The sequence below is a fragment of the Hyaena hyaena genome, unplaced genomic scaffold (genome assembly GCF_003009895.1).
Source record: "Hyaena hyaena isolate Hyena2069 unplaced genomic scaffold, ASM300989v1 scaffold_28, whole genome shotgun sequence".
NCBI classification, from domain to species: domain Eukaryota; kingdom Metazoa; phylum Chordata; class Mammalia; order Carnivora; family Hyaenidae; genus Hyaena; species Hyaena hyaena.
In genome coordinates, this window is record NW_024080660.1 from 1,974,584 (window position 1) to 1,992,615 (window position 18,032).

The 18,032-nt window shown below is 38.4% G+C and overlaps 1 protein-coding gene across 1 annotated transcript in view; it reads left to right on the forward strand.

Annotated features, from left to right (window-relative positions):
- The window catches only part of IPO9 (importin 9), a 53,466-nt gene that overhangs the window by 23,682 nt on the left and 11,752 nt on the right, over positions 1-18,032 (forward strand). The window contains exons 2-14 of the mRNA XM_039227488.1: positions 124-185; positions 402-488; positions 1,269-1,470; positions 4,755-4,843; positions 5,645-5,731; positions 6,911-7,030; positions 7,147-7,247; positions 7,446-7,504; positions 8,088-8,239; positions 9,264-9,362; positions 10,253-10,359; positions 10,728-10,867; positions 13,293-13,452. Of these exons, the coding sequence (XP_039083419.1) occupies positions 124-185; positions 402-488; positions 1,269-1,470; positions 4,755-4,843; positions 5,645-5,731; positions 6,911-7,030; positions 7,147-7,247; positions 7,446-7,504; positions 8,088-8,239; positions 9,264-9,362; positions 10,253-10,359; positions 10,728-10,867; positions 13,293-13,452 (1,465 nt within the window). The remainder of the gene's footprint in view (positions 1-123; positions 186-401; positions 489-1,268; positions 1,471-4,754; positions 4,844-5,644; positions 5,732-6,910; positions 7,031-7,146; positions 7,248-7,445; positions 7,505-8,087; positions 8,240-9,263; positions 9,363-10,252; positions 10,360-10,727; positions 10,868-13,292; positions 13,453-18,032) is intronic.

An 18,032-nucleotide genomic window follows, 5' to 3' on the forward strand; every position in this document is an offset into this window, starting at 1 on the left:
TTTAGAAGCAATAAATCAGTCCCCTTTCTGAAATCTTTCTTGTTGGCATCAAGGTTAAAGCTCAGTGAGTTGCTGTGGCTTTCCTGGGTGTTTTTAGACTCAAAATAAAATTTCCTCTTTCAGAATTTGGTGTTCACCTGGCAGAGCTGACTGTGGATCCCCAGGGAGCACTGGCAATCCGTCAGGTAAGTCTAGACTGATTGGCCCAATTTATAAGTAATTTCCCTTTTACTTTCTTATTGGAAAGAAAAAGAATAAGACCAACTTACAATAACCTAGGGTTTTGTACCAGATTTAGATATACTTCAAACAAATGTATTAGGCCATCTGTATGTATGTGATTTGTATATATGAAGAAAATCTTTTTTCTTGCTGTACTACTTGGCTTATTCTCTTCGCAGCTGGCATCAGTCATTTTGAAGCAATATGTGGAAACTCACTGGTGTGCCCAGTCAGAGAAGTTTAGGCCTCCTGAAACTACAGAAAGGGTAAGGAAAGTTACTTGATTAGTCTACCTGTAGAAAGTGAGGGGACCATCTTAAGAGATTGAGTTGTCACCATTCTTTGACAACAGGGGGCAATCAAAAAAGACAAGGCAGAAAAGGAGATTGATTGGTAGCTGGCATTATGGGCATGAACGTGTTATAGGTAAGAGACCTGAGTATCAGGCTGACCTGTGTTCAAATTCCAATTCTGTCTTTTACTAGCTGTGAGAATATCGGAAGAGTATTTTAACCTCCAAGCTTCAGTTTCCTAAATATCTAAAATTAGAATTAGAAATCGAGCTTCAAAGTGTTGTTTAAGGATTAAACAAACCAATGTTTCTACTTAGTACAGCGCTATGCAGCCATTCTGGGCCCCCAAGAAATTCTGAGGTACAAGGTCTAGGGTAGCACTGCACATTGGAACTCTACAACTATGGAGATATTCTCTATCTGTGTTGTCTAGTGCAGTAGCTACTGGCCAAATACGTGTATTGAGCACTTAAAATGTGACTGATGCAACTGAGGAACTGAAGTTTTTATTACATTTTATTTTAATTAAATTTAAAGGGCCACATGTAGCTGGTGGCTACTATAATGGACAGCATAAGTTTAGAAATAATAGATGAACTCTCAAAATGAACGATTTGTCAGGTTTGTGTATTGGAATTTTTGATAGATCCACAGTATCTTACATGCATTGTTTTTTCAACACATAAACTGGATAAAATTCTGCCAGTCACTTATATCCTGGGCTAATGACAGGTGGGCTTTTTTCCTCTGCAGGCAAAAATTGTTATCCGGGAGCTATTGCCCAATGGGTTGAGAGAATCAATAAGTAAGGTGCGCTCCAGTGTGGCCTATGCAGTGTCAGCCATTGCCCACTGGGACTGGCCTGAAGCTTGGCCCCAGCTCTTCAACCTGCTCATGGAGATGTTGGTGAGCGGAGATTTAAATGCAGTCCATGGAGCCATGCGAGTGCTGACAGGTATCAGAAGCTATTCCCTGGTATTGGTCCTTGGATCTCAAAAACACTTGCAAGAGGTTATGTGACAGAATGGCCCTGACCAGTAGGAACTGAAATTTATAGCTCTTCTTGATGCTCCTCTTCCCTCCTAGTTTTTGTCTCCATGTCTGTCTATCCTCCTGCTCCCTTGACTTTTTCCAGGGAATCAAGTTGGTGTAGTACTCCTGCTACTATGAAACCTTACCACTTGAGGATAGAGTAATAGTATAGTGGTTGAGGATTCAGATTTCAGTTCATATTCTGGTTTTACCTTGACCAAAGTTATGTAGTCTCCTGAAAGTCAGTTTCCTTGTATATAAAATGAAGGTAATAATAGTGTTTACCTCAAAATTAGTAAGTTTAAATGAGTTAATAAATCTACGTAAAGTATTTGGTGCAATAACTAACATGAGGTAAGCACTCTGTAAATTTTAGCCGTTATGAGCATTATCATTATTATACTCATTTTCTACTTAGTTCAACCAAGGCAAAGTTAAGAATAGTCAAATAGCATTTTTTATAGGAATATAAGTAAGAAGATAAGAACAGTCTAACTATATAATTCTCACTTTCACTTGGTTGGTGTAGACCAAGTGTTTGGTATCTTTTTTTTCTTTCTGTTCTAAGAAAGTGATAAAAATACTTTAGTCCAAGGAGATTTGGTGGATATCTTGTCTAAGCTTGATTACTCTATTAATTCCTCATAGAACCTGTTTTCATATAGGTATGGCCTGAGTTTACCAACTCTGCAAGTTCTTCTTTGCTTCCTGTCCCTAGATGAAGTCACTACTCTGTTTTGCCTTCAAGGAATCCTTACCTGGACATTAGCCACTTTCTGTTGATCTTTTAGAAATCATATTTCCCCTCTGTTCATACAGGCTTGTGAAATGTCTTCCTATATCTTCTCTCTTTCTCTGTGACCTGATAGCTTACCAGAAATGTATTCTTAACTGAGTTATGAGTACCATTTCTGCTTTTCTTGACTCTCAGTTTATTGAACTTGGCATCTAGTCCCAATTTTACTAGTCCATGTTCTATTCATGGTAAATGATAGCATTTCTCTGTCCAAAAGCAAATTCTTCATCCCCTTTTGTTTCAGACCTCCTCTTCCCATGTCTTCGCTCCCTTTTTGAACTGCCCACTATATTAAAAATGTTCCTTGCTCAGATTTTCATTTCCCTGCTTATTATTTCTCTTGTTTTTCTTGTATGACTCATTATTCAGGTAACTTCATATACTCCTCTCCACGGAGTTAATCTTCTAGGATTCTTTATAACTTCATGGTGCCTGAGTATCAGTTAACAGCTATGTTTTCTACCAAGAGAAAGAAGCATGTTACCCTCCAGTCTTCCAACACAAAGTTCAGCTTTTTAAAAACTTAGAGGAGAGAAGTGGTTGTACATTTATCATAGTTGGGATACTATAGAACCATCATTGTGCTTGACTAAGGAAATCACTGTTCAGTGAGATCACTTTTCTTTCAGCCACAGGGAAAGAACTATGCGGGAAATGTGTATTGTTTTCTGTTCGAGTCAGCAAACATGAGATGGATGGCTGCCAACCTCCATTCCCAAATTGCTGCTTCACGTATTTTCAAACAAGGATAAACTGTGCTCCAACAGCAGCAAATCAGGCATGCGTGAAGACAGCAGGACACTGGTGTGTGAACAGGAGACTGTAGGAGAATAAGACTGATTGTCTTTAGTGTTTTTTAAGATACTATACCAGTCTCAGGGCACCTGGGTGGCTCAGTTAGCTAAACGTCTAACTTCAGCTCAAGTCATGATCTTGCAGAGCCCACTGTGGATCCTCTGTCTCTGTCTCTGTCTCTGTCTCTCTCTCTCTCAAAAATAAAATTTAAAAAACATTAAAAAAAAAAGATACTATACCAATCTCCCGTTAATAAACTTTCCATTAAGCTTATCTGTTTGTACATGAGAAGTAACTAACACTAATGGTGTAAAGGAAATGCAAACATAGCAGCTAAAGATTGAAATATTTGACCACAGCTACAGCTTTTTCTTCTGTCTCAAAGTTCAGAGATTGAGATATTTCCAGTGTCTTACACCTTTTCTAACTTGCTGAGTGACCTCAGAAAACTTACTTTGGACTTGAGCTTATAAAGTGTTAACAAATTGAGACTACTAGGAATGATTATAGGAGTGTAAAAAATGTGATTAAGCACTTTACTAGTAGGATTAAGTTAAACTACATTTTCCATAAAATTTGTTTTCGTTAATATGCTATTCATCACATTTGTTTGGACTAATTTCTTTGGATTTCTAAAGAAAATAGAACACTCATTTTATTCAAAGCTCAAAATTTATTCTTTAGGAGGAAACCAAGCTAGTAAAGAAGACTCAGCCTTGAATATATGATCTTCATTTGACTTCTGGCAATTAACATTGCCCAAAATTTGTGGGGTATAGTAACCTTGAAAGTGCCGACCTGCATTTCTAGTTACAGATTCTCCTGAAAAATGTCCCAGTTCACTAGCTCCATTTCTGTAGTGATAATGTGGGATTGCCAGGAAAAGCATCAGATAAAGTGAATAAACCCTGGAACCCCAGGGCTTGTATATCACAGTTTTAGTAACACGAGACCCGGGGTCCTTCTTGCTGTCCCATTGCCATGTGCAGAAAGTGAAGAGAAAGCCACCACCTCTGTCTCCCTCACCTCCTTCAAGTTTCATTTCATATATAGGTTTCTTTTCGCCACATTCATTTGGTAGAAATCCTTTATGTTCCAATGAGCAGTAGCCTCTGACTTCTAGGTCAATAAATGTCATTCACTGGGAAGAATAACATATACAGAGTGGAGCTGAAGCCTAGTAAGCCTGCATATGTTTTGTTATGTGGATCAAAACAACTTGCCAGGGGAGTGTTAAGAATGGAACCAAAGGTAAGACACCTTAAAGTGTACCTGGATGTTGACAATCAGGCATAACTTAGACTAAATACAGGATTTTCCTCAGGTGACCTTACAAGGACTTTTACACAGCTCTTACAGATTTTCTTTCAGTATTTATACAAAGTTATTTTATCCTCAGTTTTACGTATTTTCCTTATCCTTGTGCTATTCTCTTTCCCCTTCTAACAAATAATAACTCTTGCTATTGTTCCTTCCCCAGTATAAGACCACCAGGCCTGTGTCTTTACCTGTAGTCTGTCTACTTGGGAACTGCCACTTAGAAGCAATGCAAAAAATGTTCCCGCTTCCATCTTTATAAAGCAGTATTTTTCATAGTACTCCTTTTATCTTTGTAGAATTCACTCGAGAAGTAACAGACACACAGATGCCACTTGTTGCTCCTGTCATCCTCCCAGAGATGTATAAGATCTTCACTATGGCCGAGGTATGCAATCTCCGCTCCAGGATCACAGCAAACAGGTGCTGCTTAGGCTCTGGTCAGCCTCCACGTCTCGTGTGGGAGACTGTTGTATGTGCGGCGATCCCCCTACCTAAAGACCAGACCAGACAGAGATCTGAATCTGGGTTAACCTTAGATCCTTCATGTATAACTGCAAGGGCCAGCCTTCGGTAAGGGAGTGAAAGAGCTGCACAATTTCTTCACATATCTCATACCTCCTGGCACCCTGCAACCCCTGAGCACCTAGTGCTTTGTGTTCCCTCTGTCCTCTCGTTACGGCATCCTGCCTGAGCTTGCTCCCCTCAGTCAGGTGTGTGGAAGTCTTTCATTGCATTGCCCACAATAATAGGCTTATAAGATACTGTATATGTATTTGATTAATGTATAAACAAATGGTGACTCATTCACAATAAACTATGAGTGCCCAATGGGTAATGTTTTCACCCCCCTACTCCTCTCTGTCCCCAGCCAAGGGCCTGTCTTTTGATAGAAATACGTTGACTGTGTTGAGATTTCAAGCAGTGCCGACCCTAATATTTCTTATCAAATCAGCCCACAGAGGCCTACATATATAGGTTAATTCCAGTGAGTTCTAACATTCTGCTGGCTTTTAGTCTCTGGATTACAGAAGAAGTCTGTCTCCTGGATGTGAGTAGGTGACGTTTCCCATCTCTAGGGAATGCATTCCCATGTCAGGATTGAGAAGTCTTAGTTTTTCTTCTAACCACAGATAGGCAAATATAGACACGCACACCTGTCTCAGGGTTCTGCTGTAACTTTTCCCAGGTGTATGGTATTCGAACCCGTTCCCGAGCTGTGGAGATTTTCACCACTTGTGCCCATATGATCTGTAACATGGAGGAATTGGAAAAGGTAAGGAAGCCTTTGGGTCAGTAACAGACTTCATGCTTAAAAATCTTTATGCCTTCCATTGGAGGCATAGCAGTGACTCATTTCATTTCAGTAGTACCAGAATGCACACTAATTAAGGTTGCATTTAACATTTTGGTTACATTTTCATTTGTACATAGTTTAGTTTCCTTTTGTTTGTGCCTTATGTCTTCTAAACACCTTATCAGCATCTTTAGTCATCACCCAGAACTTCACTACTCTGTTACGTCCCTCTCACATGAGACAAGGGTAGTTGAAAAACACCAATCCCTGTCATTCAGAAGCAGTTTTGAAAAATTGGTCTTGTACAATAACTGTTAAGAAGGCCATGGTGATCAAGAAGATGTGGTTTATCTATACCATGGAATACTACATGGCAATGAGAAACAATGGAATCTGGCCATGTGTAGCAACATGGATGGACCTTGAGGGTGTTATGCTGAGCAAAATAAGTCAGGCAGAGAAGGACAAATATCATATGTTTGCACGTATAGGAGGATTAGGAGGAACTTAACGGAGGAACAAGGGGGAGAAGAAGGGCGGAAATGGTGGGGGAAAGGGAGAGAGGCAAACCATGAGAGACTCTTGAATGCTGACAAAAACTGAGGACTGATGGATGTGGGGGGGAGGAGGGATGGGCATGGAGGAGGACACTTGTGGGGATGAGCATTGAGTGTTATGTGGAAACTAATTTGACAATAAACTATTTGTAAAAAAAAAAGCCATGGTGTGGGGCGCCTGGGTGGCTTAGTCGGTTAAGCATCCGACTTTTGCTTAGGTCATGATCTCGTGGTTCGTGGGTTCGGGCCCCGCGTCGGGCTCTGTGTTGACTGCCAGCTCAGAGCCTGGAGCCTCTTTCAGTCTGTGACTCCCTCTCTCTCTGACCCTCCCCTGCTCACGCTGTTTCTCTCTCTCTCCCCTAGAAATAAATAAAAAATATTTAAAAAAAAAAAAAAAGAAGGCCATGGTGAGGAACTGCAGGTGTTAGAGAAGGAAACATGAACTCTTGGGTAACACTTCCAGTCACTTTCTAGCTACACTTTTATGATTAGAACCTGAGCCCAGAGAAATCTTTTGATGCTTCAAATCTTGGTGTTTGATATGTGCATTGAAGCCATTGGTTTATAAGTATGTTCAATATTGACTGTGGTTTATTACCAGGGTGCAGCCAAAGTTCTGATCTTTCCTGTGGTGCAGCAATTCACAGAGGCCTTTGTTCAGGCCCTCCAGATACCAGATGGCCCCACATCTGACAGTGGGTTTAAGATGGAAGTCCTAAAGGTAAATGTTTACTACCATTGAGATACTTGGAATTTTAGAGAGTGGTCTGAAATCATTGATTTTTCTCCTATATCACTTGTAACTCTCAGGTCTTTTTTTTCTCTGTAATTTCTCAGGCAGTGACAGCCCTGGTAAAAAACTTCCCAAAGCACATGGTGTCCTCCATGCAACAGATTCTGCCTATTGTCTGGAACACCCTAACTGAGAGTGCAGCTTTATATCCTTTTCAGAAAGCTTAAAGGACCTGCTACCACCCGTAGTCAGGAATCTAGCATTAGGTCTTGCATACATATGGTTCCACTTTCTTAAATGAGTTTATCAAAGTATCTACTCTTAGTGTTGGAATGTATAACATTCTCTTGTAGAAAATATGTAAAGCAGACTCCAAATTCTATTTCTTTACTCTTCATCATACTTATGTGAGGACAGAAGTAAATTACACAGAAGAAGTAGAAGATCCTGTGGATTCTGATGGTATGTAGTTTATTTGATCTTAACAGATATACCACTTGGTGAGGAAAGGGCTCTAGGAAAGGAAAAAAGCCAGAGACAGGTAAAAGCGGTAATATAGAGGCTTCCCTCTCGTAAGTTAAGTTTTCTAGTTGAGTTTCCTTTCAGTGTATTAGATGTGGGGAAATGAGACATTGAAAATCTTTAATCTGTTCTCAAAGGCATTTGCATAAATCTCATAAAATAGAATTTCTGATTTGGAAGAGATACCTTAAGGCTGTCTAATCCAGCCTACTTCTTTGTGGCAGATGATTATATTTTTACTTCCATTTTAATATTTTTTAAGTATTTCAAATCAAAAATAGACATGCTGGAAAATTTGTTCAGTGTTTCTGATTCTTTTACTTTAAAAAAACAAAGAATCTTTGATATTCTCCAAGTTCCTTTGTTTGACTCCTTAGTGTCCCTCTGTGTTCCCTTGGGAATAAAAATTAGCAAGTACTTTAAATATTCATTAATTTACCAGGATAATATAGTTCATTTCCAGCATTCATGCTTTCCTTTTGTTTGCTTGTCTTTAAAATCTTCTCCTGTGTATTTCCTGTAGGTGAAGTCCTGGGCTTTGAAAATCTCGTCTTTAGCATTTTTGAGTTTGTCCATGCCCTCCTAGAAAATAGCAAATTCAAAAGCACTGTTAAGAAAGCCTTGCCTGAGTTGATTTACTATATAATCCTGTACATGCAAATCACTGAGGAACAGGTAAATATTTGGGAGTTACAAATATTGTTTGTATTACAATATTGTTACAAACTGTTGGGAGAACAGTTACCAGCTTCTTTTTGGAAAGTGCAACTTGAATGTGAGATCTAGGTCAAGTGAACAGTTTTATTTCTAAAAATAGACACTAGAAGAATAACTTCTAGGAAAGCTTTTTTTTTTTTTTTAATGTTTATTTCTGAGAAAGAGCACATGTATGCATGTAAGCAGGGGAGGGGGAGAGAGAGAGAAAGAGAAAGAATCCCAAACGGACTCTGCATTGCCAGTATGGAGCCCAGTGCAGGGCTCAGGACTCACGACCATAAGATCATGATCCGAGCCAAAGTTAGATGTACAACCGACTGAGCCACTCAGGAGCCCCTGTAGGAAATCTCTGGGTACTATGGTTTTATTGGCTCCTATGTTAGATAATTGGACTTTGAGAATACTTTTACTTTTGCTTCCATAGTACCACTAACCAAAGACCGTGTTATCTGGAAGTTTGGGTCAGTAGACCAGAAAGGAACATTAAAAAAATAAGATAATGGCTCTCTTACATAAACAGCAAAAGAATTGACATAATTTTCACATTAAATATTCCATCAGACCTAATATATTCAGAAAGTTGATCTATGAGAAAATAAAAGCTGATTAAAAGTAGCAGAGAACTAGTAATCAGCAATATTCTAAAACAGTGTCTACTAGAGAACAGTAACTTTTGTTACTTGCCTTGGTATAGGATTTGCTTCTCTACATCAAAAGGAAAAGACTTTGAGGCTAGAGTTCTGCTCCAGTTAAAAACAAAAGGAGGCGCCTGGCTGGCTCAGTCGGTGGAGCACGCTATGCTTGATCTCAGAGTTGTGAGTTCAAGCCCTGCATTGTGTGTAGAGATTGCTTAAAAATAAAATCTTTAGAAAAAATAAAATAAAAGCAGAAGGTTGAAATCTTCTGTGTGTGTGGTTGAAAAAGGGGAGCATATGAACCAGATTGGCAATCTCACAAAGACCTAACTTCACTATCCTTTCAGATTAAAGTATGGACAGCCAACCCACAGCAGTTTGTAGAAGATGAAGATGATGATACTTTCTCCTATACTGTTAGGATTGCAGCTCAAGACCTATTGCTTGTAAGTGGGTTCCCTTGATACTTGAACCAAAATAACCTAATCAGTCACTTGACTGTTCCTCTTCTTTCTAGACAACTAACCCAAGTTGAGCAGTGTTATTGAGTGACTTTATCTTAGACTTCTTTAAGGATAATAAGAGAGCATCTTAAATGAAGTTTGAGACTCAGGAATTCCAAAGTCATTCTTACTAGTTTTGGCTTACAAGTAAATATTAGATGTAAAAATTATGCAGAGGGTCAAGTGTTCTAATGAGTAAGGGTAATTGAATCAGGAACATTCAGTTTAATTCACTCTTAAGCCAGAATCTAGCATAAACCAGATGTTGGCAAACATTTTTAAAAAGTTAGATTACTGAGAGATGAACATCCAAACAAACATCTGCTATTTCCTTTGGCTCCAACTAGAGCACAGAATTGTCTCTGGGCCGAAGTGTGAAAAAGCTGCCTTTTGCTGCCTGTTGAGTAGGAGGTTCTCATTATTAGTGAACACTTCCCATTAACCTTTAGTATTTCTAAGGCACCTATCAAAGATCACACTAAGTTTCAATTAATTCATAGACTAGCCTTTTATTTCTACAGTCAAGCTCCCAGAGAATAAATAAATAAGCTTTATTTGAAGCTGAATTAATCATTGCTTACACTCTGCTCAGTATAGCCAGAGAGCTTTATATTTTGTTAGCTTTACAAGCCTAGGCACTGCAGAAATACTACTTTAGTTCCATTAAAGACCCTGCACTAATAGGGATTATACTTTTAATGGGCCTACTTGGGACTTGGCATGTATGTGTGAAAGAGTGTAAACCATTGAGTTTGCAGTTAAATTTGCAGTTTGCAGTTAAAATGGGTTTAATTGCACAGATAGGTTTATTAGCCCCTACCCTCTCTCCCTAGGCTGTGGCCACTGATTTCCAGAATGAGAGTGCAGCGGCCCTGGCTGCTGCAGCCACTCGGCATTTACAAGAAGCTGAGCAAACCAAAAACAGTGGCACCGAACACTGGTAAGAGTGAGCACCAGATACGTAACTTAGGGACATACTCTGGGCATCAGATCTGAGGCAGTCAGGTCCTTGCTATGAATCATGTGTTTTAAAGCTGTTCCTCCCAACCTTAAAATAATTGTTTAAGATGTTTTTATTTTACCCTTTGATTTAGAAAGCTTTGAAGGGAAGGACTTTTACTTTGTTTTTTATTACAAAAATCTGTTATTAAATTTCCCTGTTTTCAGCGGCAGGTTTAGATTGGAAGGGCAGATAAACTCCCCTTTTGGGTCAGATTGTGCTGGAATGTCCATTCATGTTTCTGCTTCCTTCAGATGTCTTTTTGGCAGTGTAGTTTGTTTTACCAGGCTATGGTATCACTTTTGCAGGTGGAAGATACATGAGGCATGTATGCTTGCCCTTGGCTCAGTGAAGTCCATCATCACAGACAGTGTGAAGAATGGCAGGATTCATTTTGACATGCATGGGTTCCTGACCAATGTCATCCTTGCAGACCTCAACCTCTCAGGTACAATGCCAGGATTCAGAAAGATCTCTAGACCTGTCATCAACTCAGTTATGTTTTTCACTTAGATAGGTAGACCAGATATTCATGTGTCCTTTGGGTGAAAATTCTTTCCACCCTAGAGCTTGAACTCATCTGAACTTCTAACACAGCCTAGAGACCATGGCTGAAGCGTTACCAACAAACAGACTAATATTGCCACATTCATAATTTTTCCACTCTGTTTACTTTCCTTCCAGATCAGTGCTCACATTTATAGCTGGTTTTGGCATTTGAATGGGATGCAAATTTGGTTGCTGTATCTTGAGAACTTTGGCTTGAGTTCTGTCATTATTAAGTTCAAAATACCTTCAGGCAGTTTATGTCAGGCTCATTCTTCCTGTTTGTTTCCTGTCATTTTTCTCAAACTTTATTCTTGGCCAGTATTCAGATAATTAAAATGTTCCATTCTCATATTCATGTTAGCTACTTGCCTTAAAAGAAAATAAAAGTAGGCTGTACTATATTAGATTGATTTCTCCAGCAATGCAGAGCAGTGATTAAGAATCATCATTTCTCTCTTTGCCATCTTCAGTACGTTGCTTCTGCCTATGCCATGCCTTATTCTCATCCTTAGAGACTTTCCCCATTACAAAAGGCCATATTTGCTTTCTCTGAGTATGTAAATCATGGGACATGTTAATTGTTTGCTCTGTTCTCAGTCCTCTCACTTGCCTCTCGCTGGTAGGCTAGCCCTTTGAGTACTTGAAGCCATTTGAAAGCATTCTACTCTGTCTCTAAATAGGTAATCTGTTATAAGCTATCTCATGACATCACTTCCATTCTCTGAATTACAGAATTAAAGTGGTTGAGCATCCAGAGCTCAGACCCATTGGGAATATCTTTTTTCACTCTGTACTTAGCTTATGCTGGTGAATATGTTTTCTTTTCTCATAGAATAATGTGTCTGAAAATAGAAATCATGTCTAATACATGTTTGTATCCCTCAATGCCTTGCATATAATAGACATTTCATAATTATGTGTTGAATGAAAGTATTTGAATTTCTTAAACCCATCAACATATTTTTTTATAGAATTTACCTTAGCAAAGAACCTTAAAAAAATCCATGGAGACTTGAGAATATTTACAGTTGAGACCATTGTCCTGCCTATAGTTCAAAACTTTTTCTACACTAGCCATTCTCAAACTTTCTGGTATCAGGATCCCTTTACCCTCTTAAAAATTATCAGTGATCCAAAAGAGATTTTTCTGTGAATTGTATGTGTCAGTGTTTAACATATTAAAAATTAAAATTGAGGAGTTTCTAAAATACAGGAATTATGAGCATACATTTCATTAGCTGTCAGAGCTGTGGTGTCAACACATCAGATGACCTCTGGAAAACTCCACTATACACTTAAGGAAGAATGAGAATGAAAAAGATGGATAATGTCTTGGTATTACTATGAAAGTTTTAACTTGGGACTCCCAAGAGTCCCTAGACCATATTTTGGGAGGTGCTACTTGTATTATATAAATTAGTATGTAATTATATGGATGGCACAGGGTGTTAGGTTCTGCTCAATAATTCTCATCAACTACATGTTTATTTTACAAGTAACTAAGTTAAGCCCTGTGACAATCTGAGTAAGTAAGTCTCTGTCCTCAAGCAGGTTATAGTAGGAGGGGGTGGGGGGTGGGGTGGGGGGTAGTAGACCTTACACTGATGGCTGGAATATCCAACAAAATATGCTACATGTAAGAAAGCTAAAGACAGGATTACAGCAGCACAGAGATATTTAGGATTCTTTCAGCCCAGGAAGTCAGTTAGGTTATGCAAGTAGCAGTAAATGTGTTGGCCTATATACAAAGCACAGAAATGGCATTGTAAGATGTGAGTTGCTGGGAGGGGTGTATGGTTGAGTTTAGAAGGCATAAAGGGAAATCATAGGTAATTCTAGTCATTGATCTTAGGGGGCGGTGAATATAAGACTTAACTAAAGTGGTCTTTATTTGGTAGACTGTGGAATTTATTGATAGATACTAAATAAAATGATGACAGAGATATAATTTACAATGTTCCAACGATGGTCCAAGAGTAGGGAAAACTGGCTGGCAATGGAGAAGACACTTAGAGGACTAACTAGTAATGCAGGTAAAGGATGATGAGAGCTAGGGTTGGGAATGAGGGAGGTAAGTCTTTTTAGCCTAAGAATATTCAAGATCTACTTGCAAATAGTGCAAAGTGAAACTGGGAAAATGATTCTGTACCAAAGGTCGTATATTCGTTTTTATCTTACAAGATCATGCTTTTTTGTTAATTAAGTTGTATATATTATGTAGTATCCAATTACTGTGACAAGTTGAGGATGGAGGTGAGAAGGAGGAAGGGCAAGTAACAGAACCTATTATTGTCCAACCCCTAATTGGTCTCTTTTCCTCCTAGTGTCTCCTTTTCTCTTGGGCCGGGCACTTTGGGCTGCCAGTCGGTTCACTGTTGCTATGTCCCCTGAATTGATCCAGCAGTTTCTACAGGCAACAGTTAGTGGTCTTCATGAGACACAACCTCCATCAGTTCGAATTTCTGCTGTGAGAGCCATCTGGGGGTGAGTATACCACCTCAAGGTGTTAGGAGCTATTTCGGAGAAAATTACTCAAAGTCCCAAACAGCATTTGGCCAGTGGATTATGTTGCATAGAAATTTCTGATGAAGATCTCCTACCCAATGGTGAATGGAGAGGGAAAGAAACCATATCAGGAACATTGCGTTGAGAGATAAATAATATGCATAAGATTGCACAGTAAAGAATTATAGAAGTAGGATTAGAGCCAGGTCTAATTTATTGATTTATTTCTCTGTATAAATTTGGGATAATGTAGCCTAAAAACACTGCTTATTTTTTCCCAATTTTACCTCTCTTTTTCATAGCTAGTCTACTAGTGGCTCAGCTAGTTATTTATTTATATTCCTACCAAGATCAGATGGAGCATTGTTGCTTTAAGAAACATATTAAAGTCAAAACTTAAAAGTCTCAATTGGGGGCACCTGGGTGGCTCAGTCGATTGAGCGTCTGACTTCGGCTCAGGTCATGATCTCTGTCCGTGAGTTCAAGCCCCGCGTTGGGCTCTATGCTGACAGCTCAGAGCCTGGAGCCTGCCTTGGATTCTGTGTCTTCCTCTGTTTCTGCCCCTCCCTTGCTCACGCTGTCTCTCTCTCTCTCTCAAAAATAAATAAAACATTAAAAAAATAGAAAACTGCCTTGAAACCAACAAAAATGGAAATATAACATACCAAAACTTATGGGATGCAGCAAAATCAGTTTTAAGAGGGGAGTTTATGGAGATAAATCTACATTAAGAATAAACAAAAGAAAAGATCTCAGTCGACCTTTACATCTCAGGAACTAGAAAATGAAGAACAAACTAAGCCCAGAAGTTAACCATAGGAAGATCAGAGCAAAAATAGAGACCAGAGAAACAATAGAGAAGACCAACTAAACTAAGAGCTGTGTTTTCTGAAAACACAAAAATGACATACTCTAGCTAGACTAAAAAGAAATGAGACAAGACTCAAATATAAATCAAAAATGAAAGAGGAGGCATTACAACTGAGTATCACAGAAATGAAACGAATCATAAAAGACTAACAAATTATATGCCAACAAATTCGATATCTAGAAGAAATGGAGAAATTCCTAGAAACCTGCAACTTACCAAGTCTGAATCATGAAGAAATAAATAATCTGAACAGACCATTAACAAGTAAGGTTATTGGATCAGTAATCAGAAACCTCCCATAAAAGAAAAACCAGGACCAGGTGAATTCTACCAAACATTTAAAGAATTAATACCATGGTGCACCTGGGTGGCTCAGTTGGTTAAGTAGCCGACTTTAGCTTAGGTCATGATCTCGCAGCTCGTGGGTTCAAGCCCTGTGTTGGGCTCTGTGCCAACAGCCCAGAGCCTGGAGCCTGCTTCAGATTCTGTCTCCCTCTCTCTCTTTCTGCCCCTCTCCCCCCACACTCTGTGTCTCTCTCTCAAAAATAAATAAAGCATTTAAAAAAAAAAAAAAAAAAGAACCAACACCAATCCTTGCTCAGACTTTTCCAAAAAAATTGAAGAAGAGGGAGCACTTTCAGACTCATTTTATGAAGCCAGCATAATCCCAAGCGAGACAAGGACAGTACAAGAAAACTATAGGCCAATATCCCTGATGAATATAGGTGCAGAAGTCCTTAGCAAAATACTAAGAAACCAAATTCAACAGTACATTAAAAGGATCGTGCACTATGATCAAGTGGGATTCATCCCTGAGATGCAAGGATGGTTCGATATATGTAAGCCAATAAATGTGGTATACCACTTAATAGAACGAAAGCTAAAAATCGTATGATTATCTCAATAGAGGAAGAAAAAACATTTGATAAAATTCAGTATCTATTCATGAAAAAATCTCTCAACACAGTGGGTATAATAGGAACCTTAACACAGTACAGGCCACTGTGACAAACTCACAGCTAACATCATACTCAACAATGAAACTATGGAATCTTTTCCTCTAAGATCAAGAATAAGACAAGGATGTCCACTCTCACCATTCCTATTCAACATAGTACTAGAAGTTTTAGCTAGAGCAGTTAGGAAAGGAAAACATCCAAATTGGAAAGGAAAATCTGAAATTGTCTCTCTTTGCAGTTGACATGATATTATAAATAGAAAACACTAAAGACTCCACACTGATCAACAAATTCAGGAAAATTAAAGGACAAAAAATATACAAAAATCAGTTACATTTCTAATAAGGAACTACCAAAAAAAGTTTTTAAAAACAATGCTATTTATAATTGCATCAAAAACTATAAAATAGTAAGAAATAAATTTAACCAAGTAAGGGAAAGATTTGTACACTGAAAACTATATGACATTGAATTGGGGCACCTGGCTGGCTCAGCTGGTTAAGCATGCAACTCTTGATCTCAGGGTTGTAAGTTCAAGCCCATGTTTGGCATAGACATTCCTTAAGAATAAAATTGGTTTTTAACAAATACTTCTACTTGAGTCACATTTCCCAAATCATAGTTAATGCCACCCTTTCTCCAGAGCTCTAAATTAGCCTATCAGCTACTTATCAATACCAGGGTAGATAATCTTATATAAGTATCTGAAAATTAATTTTTTTAATGTTTTATTTATTTCTGAGAGAGAAAGAGGCAGCATGAGCAGGGGAGGGTCAGAAAGAGAGGGAGACACAGAATTGGAAGCAGGCTCCAGGCTCTGAGCTAGCTGTCAGCACAGAGCCCGACAAGGGGCTTGAACCCACAAACCGTGAGATCATGACCTGAGCCAAAGTCGGACGCTTTAGTTGACTGAGCCACCCAGGTGCCCCATAAGTATCTGAAAATTAACACATCCACTGCTGAGCTTACTACTGACCACATCCAACCCTGCCCTACATGTATTCTCTGTTTTAGTAAAAGAAATCGGTACCTTTTTTTTTTTTTTAAGAAATTAATACCTTAAATCTTAAAGAAATCTTGTATTTCCTATTTTAGTAAAAGTAGAGATCCCAGATCTCTGCGTTTTACTCTTGGTTCCTTAATTTCTCATCTCTTCTTCTCTCCTACTCCTACCCTTGCTTATATTCTCAACTTCTTCTGCCTGGAGTGCAGTAGGTTCTGAATTGATGTCTCTGCCTCCAGCCCCCACTACTGTAATCTGTATTATTTTAGCTGTCTAACTGCTCTTTCTAAAATAGAAACCTGATATTTTTCCTCCTATAATAAAATTCTCATGGCCCCAATTGTGCTCTTCAAATTGAGATACAGGCACCCCAGAAGAAAGTCATAGTATTCCATGTGTACATGAAACCACAGGATAAATCTGTAGCATCCTCCTGGGGTGTCAGTTTCTCTTGAAGACTTAATGGGAGGGCAAAGAAGTATTAGGAATAATTTGTAAAAAAATTTGAGATACACTAGCTTCCAAAATAAAGTCTAATCTCACTTAGCATGTCATACAAGGTCTCATATGATCTGAGCAGATGGTGCAATCTTTTTGATCTACCAGACTATAGTTTCAAGTTCTTCAGAAGGGGAGAGTAACTTTGAATTGTTAGAGTGAAGAAGCAGAGGGGAGGACGTAGAACACGACTACCAGTAGAGATGAATTCAAAACCTAGTCTAAGGAGTTGAGAGCTGACCAAGACCAGATGACAGATCAGCTCTTAAGGGAAAGTTAGATCAAAGCAAGATGGAATTGAAAATCAAGATGTTATGGACAAAAAACCCAAAAAGTCTATGGACAAGTCTGAGATCAAAGCCCACACTTTCACTGTTCATTATGGACCTTTGAACCCATCATAATGTTTTTATAAAACCACTTTAAAAAAATTGGGACAAAACATTTATTGAGTACCAGAGGAGGGCCTTGTTTCTGTACTAGTTCTATTATTAACATAGACAAACAGTGTCTTTATTGACTTTTGCCATTTTGAAGATAAACAAAAGACTCAGACAATATGCCTTTAATAATTCTATTACATTGGACATGGTAAGCAGCACACAGTAAATATTACTTGAATAGAGGTGAATAAGGTAAAACTACATATAGAAAACTTTAAACCCTACAAATACTACACAAATTTTAGTACACAGTTTTCTATCATGCACAGATAGTATATAAATTTATTGCATAGAAGATCTAGACAAATTGATCTCAAAAATATTCCAAAAAGTATAAAATTATTTAACTTGAAAGTTAAATAGTCTACTAAATAACAGTTGTGTTGGAAAAGATGTTAAAAACACTGTTAACTGCTTGAAAAATAACAGGAATAGGGGCACCTTGGTGGATCTGTCTGTTGAGCAGGTCATGAGTTTGAGCCCTACATCGGGCTCTCTGCTGTTAGCGCAGAGCCTGCTTCAGATCCTCTGTCCTCCTCTCTCACTGCCTCTCCCCCACTCATTCTCTCTCTCTCTCTCTCAAAAAAAAATTTACATATATACATATATGTATACATACACACATAAAAGAATAAAGTGTGTGTGTGTGTATGAAAAATAATCAGAACTATATATCAGAATCTGAAGGATGTGATTAAAGCAGTAATCCAGTGAATTATAAAGCATTTAATTAACATCTTAATAATTTGGATATAGTAGTATATATGACAGTGAGAGAGGGATGA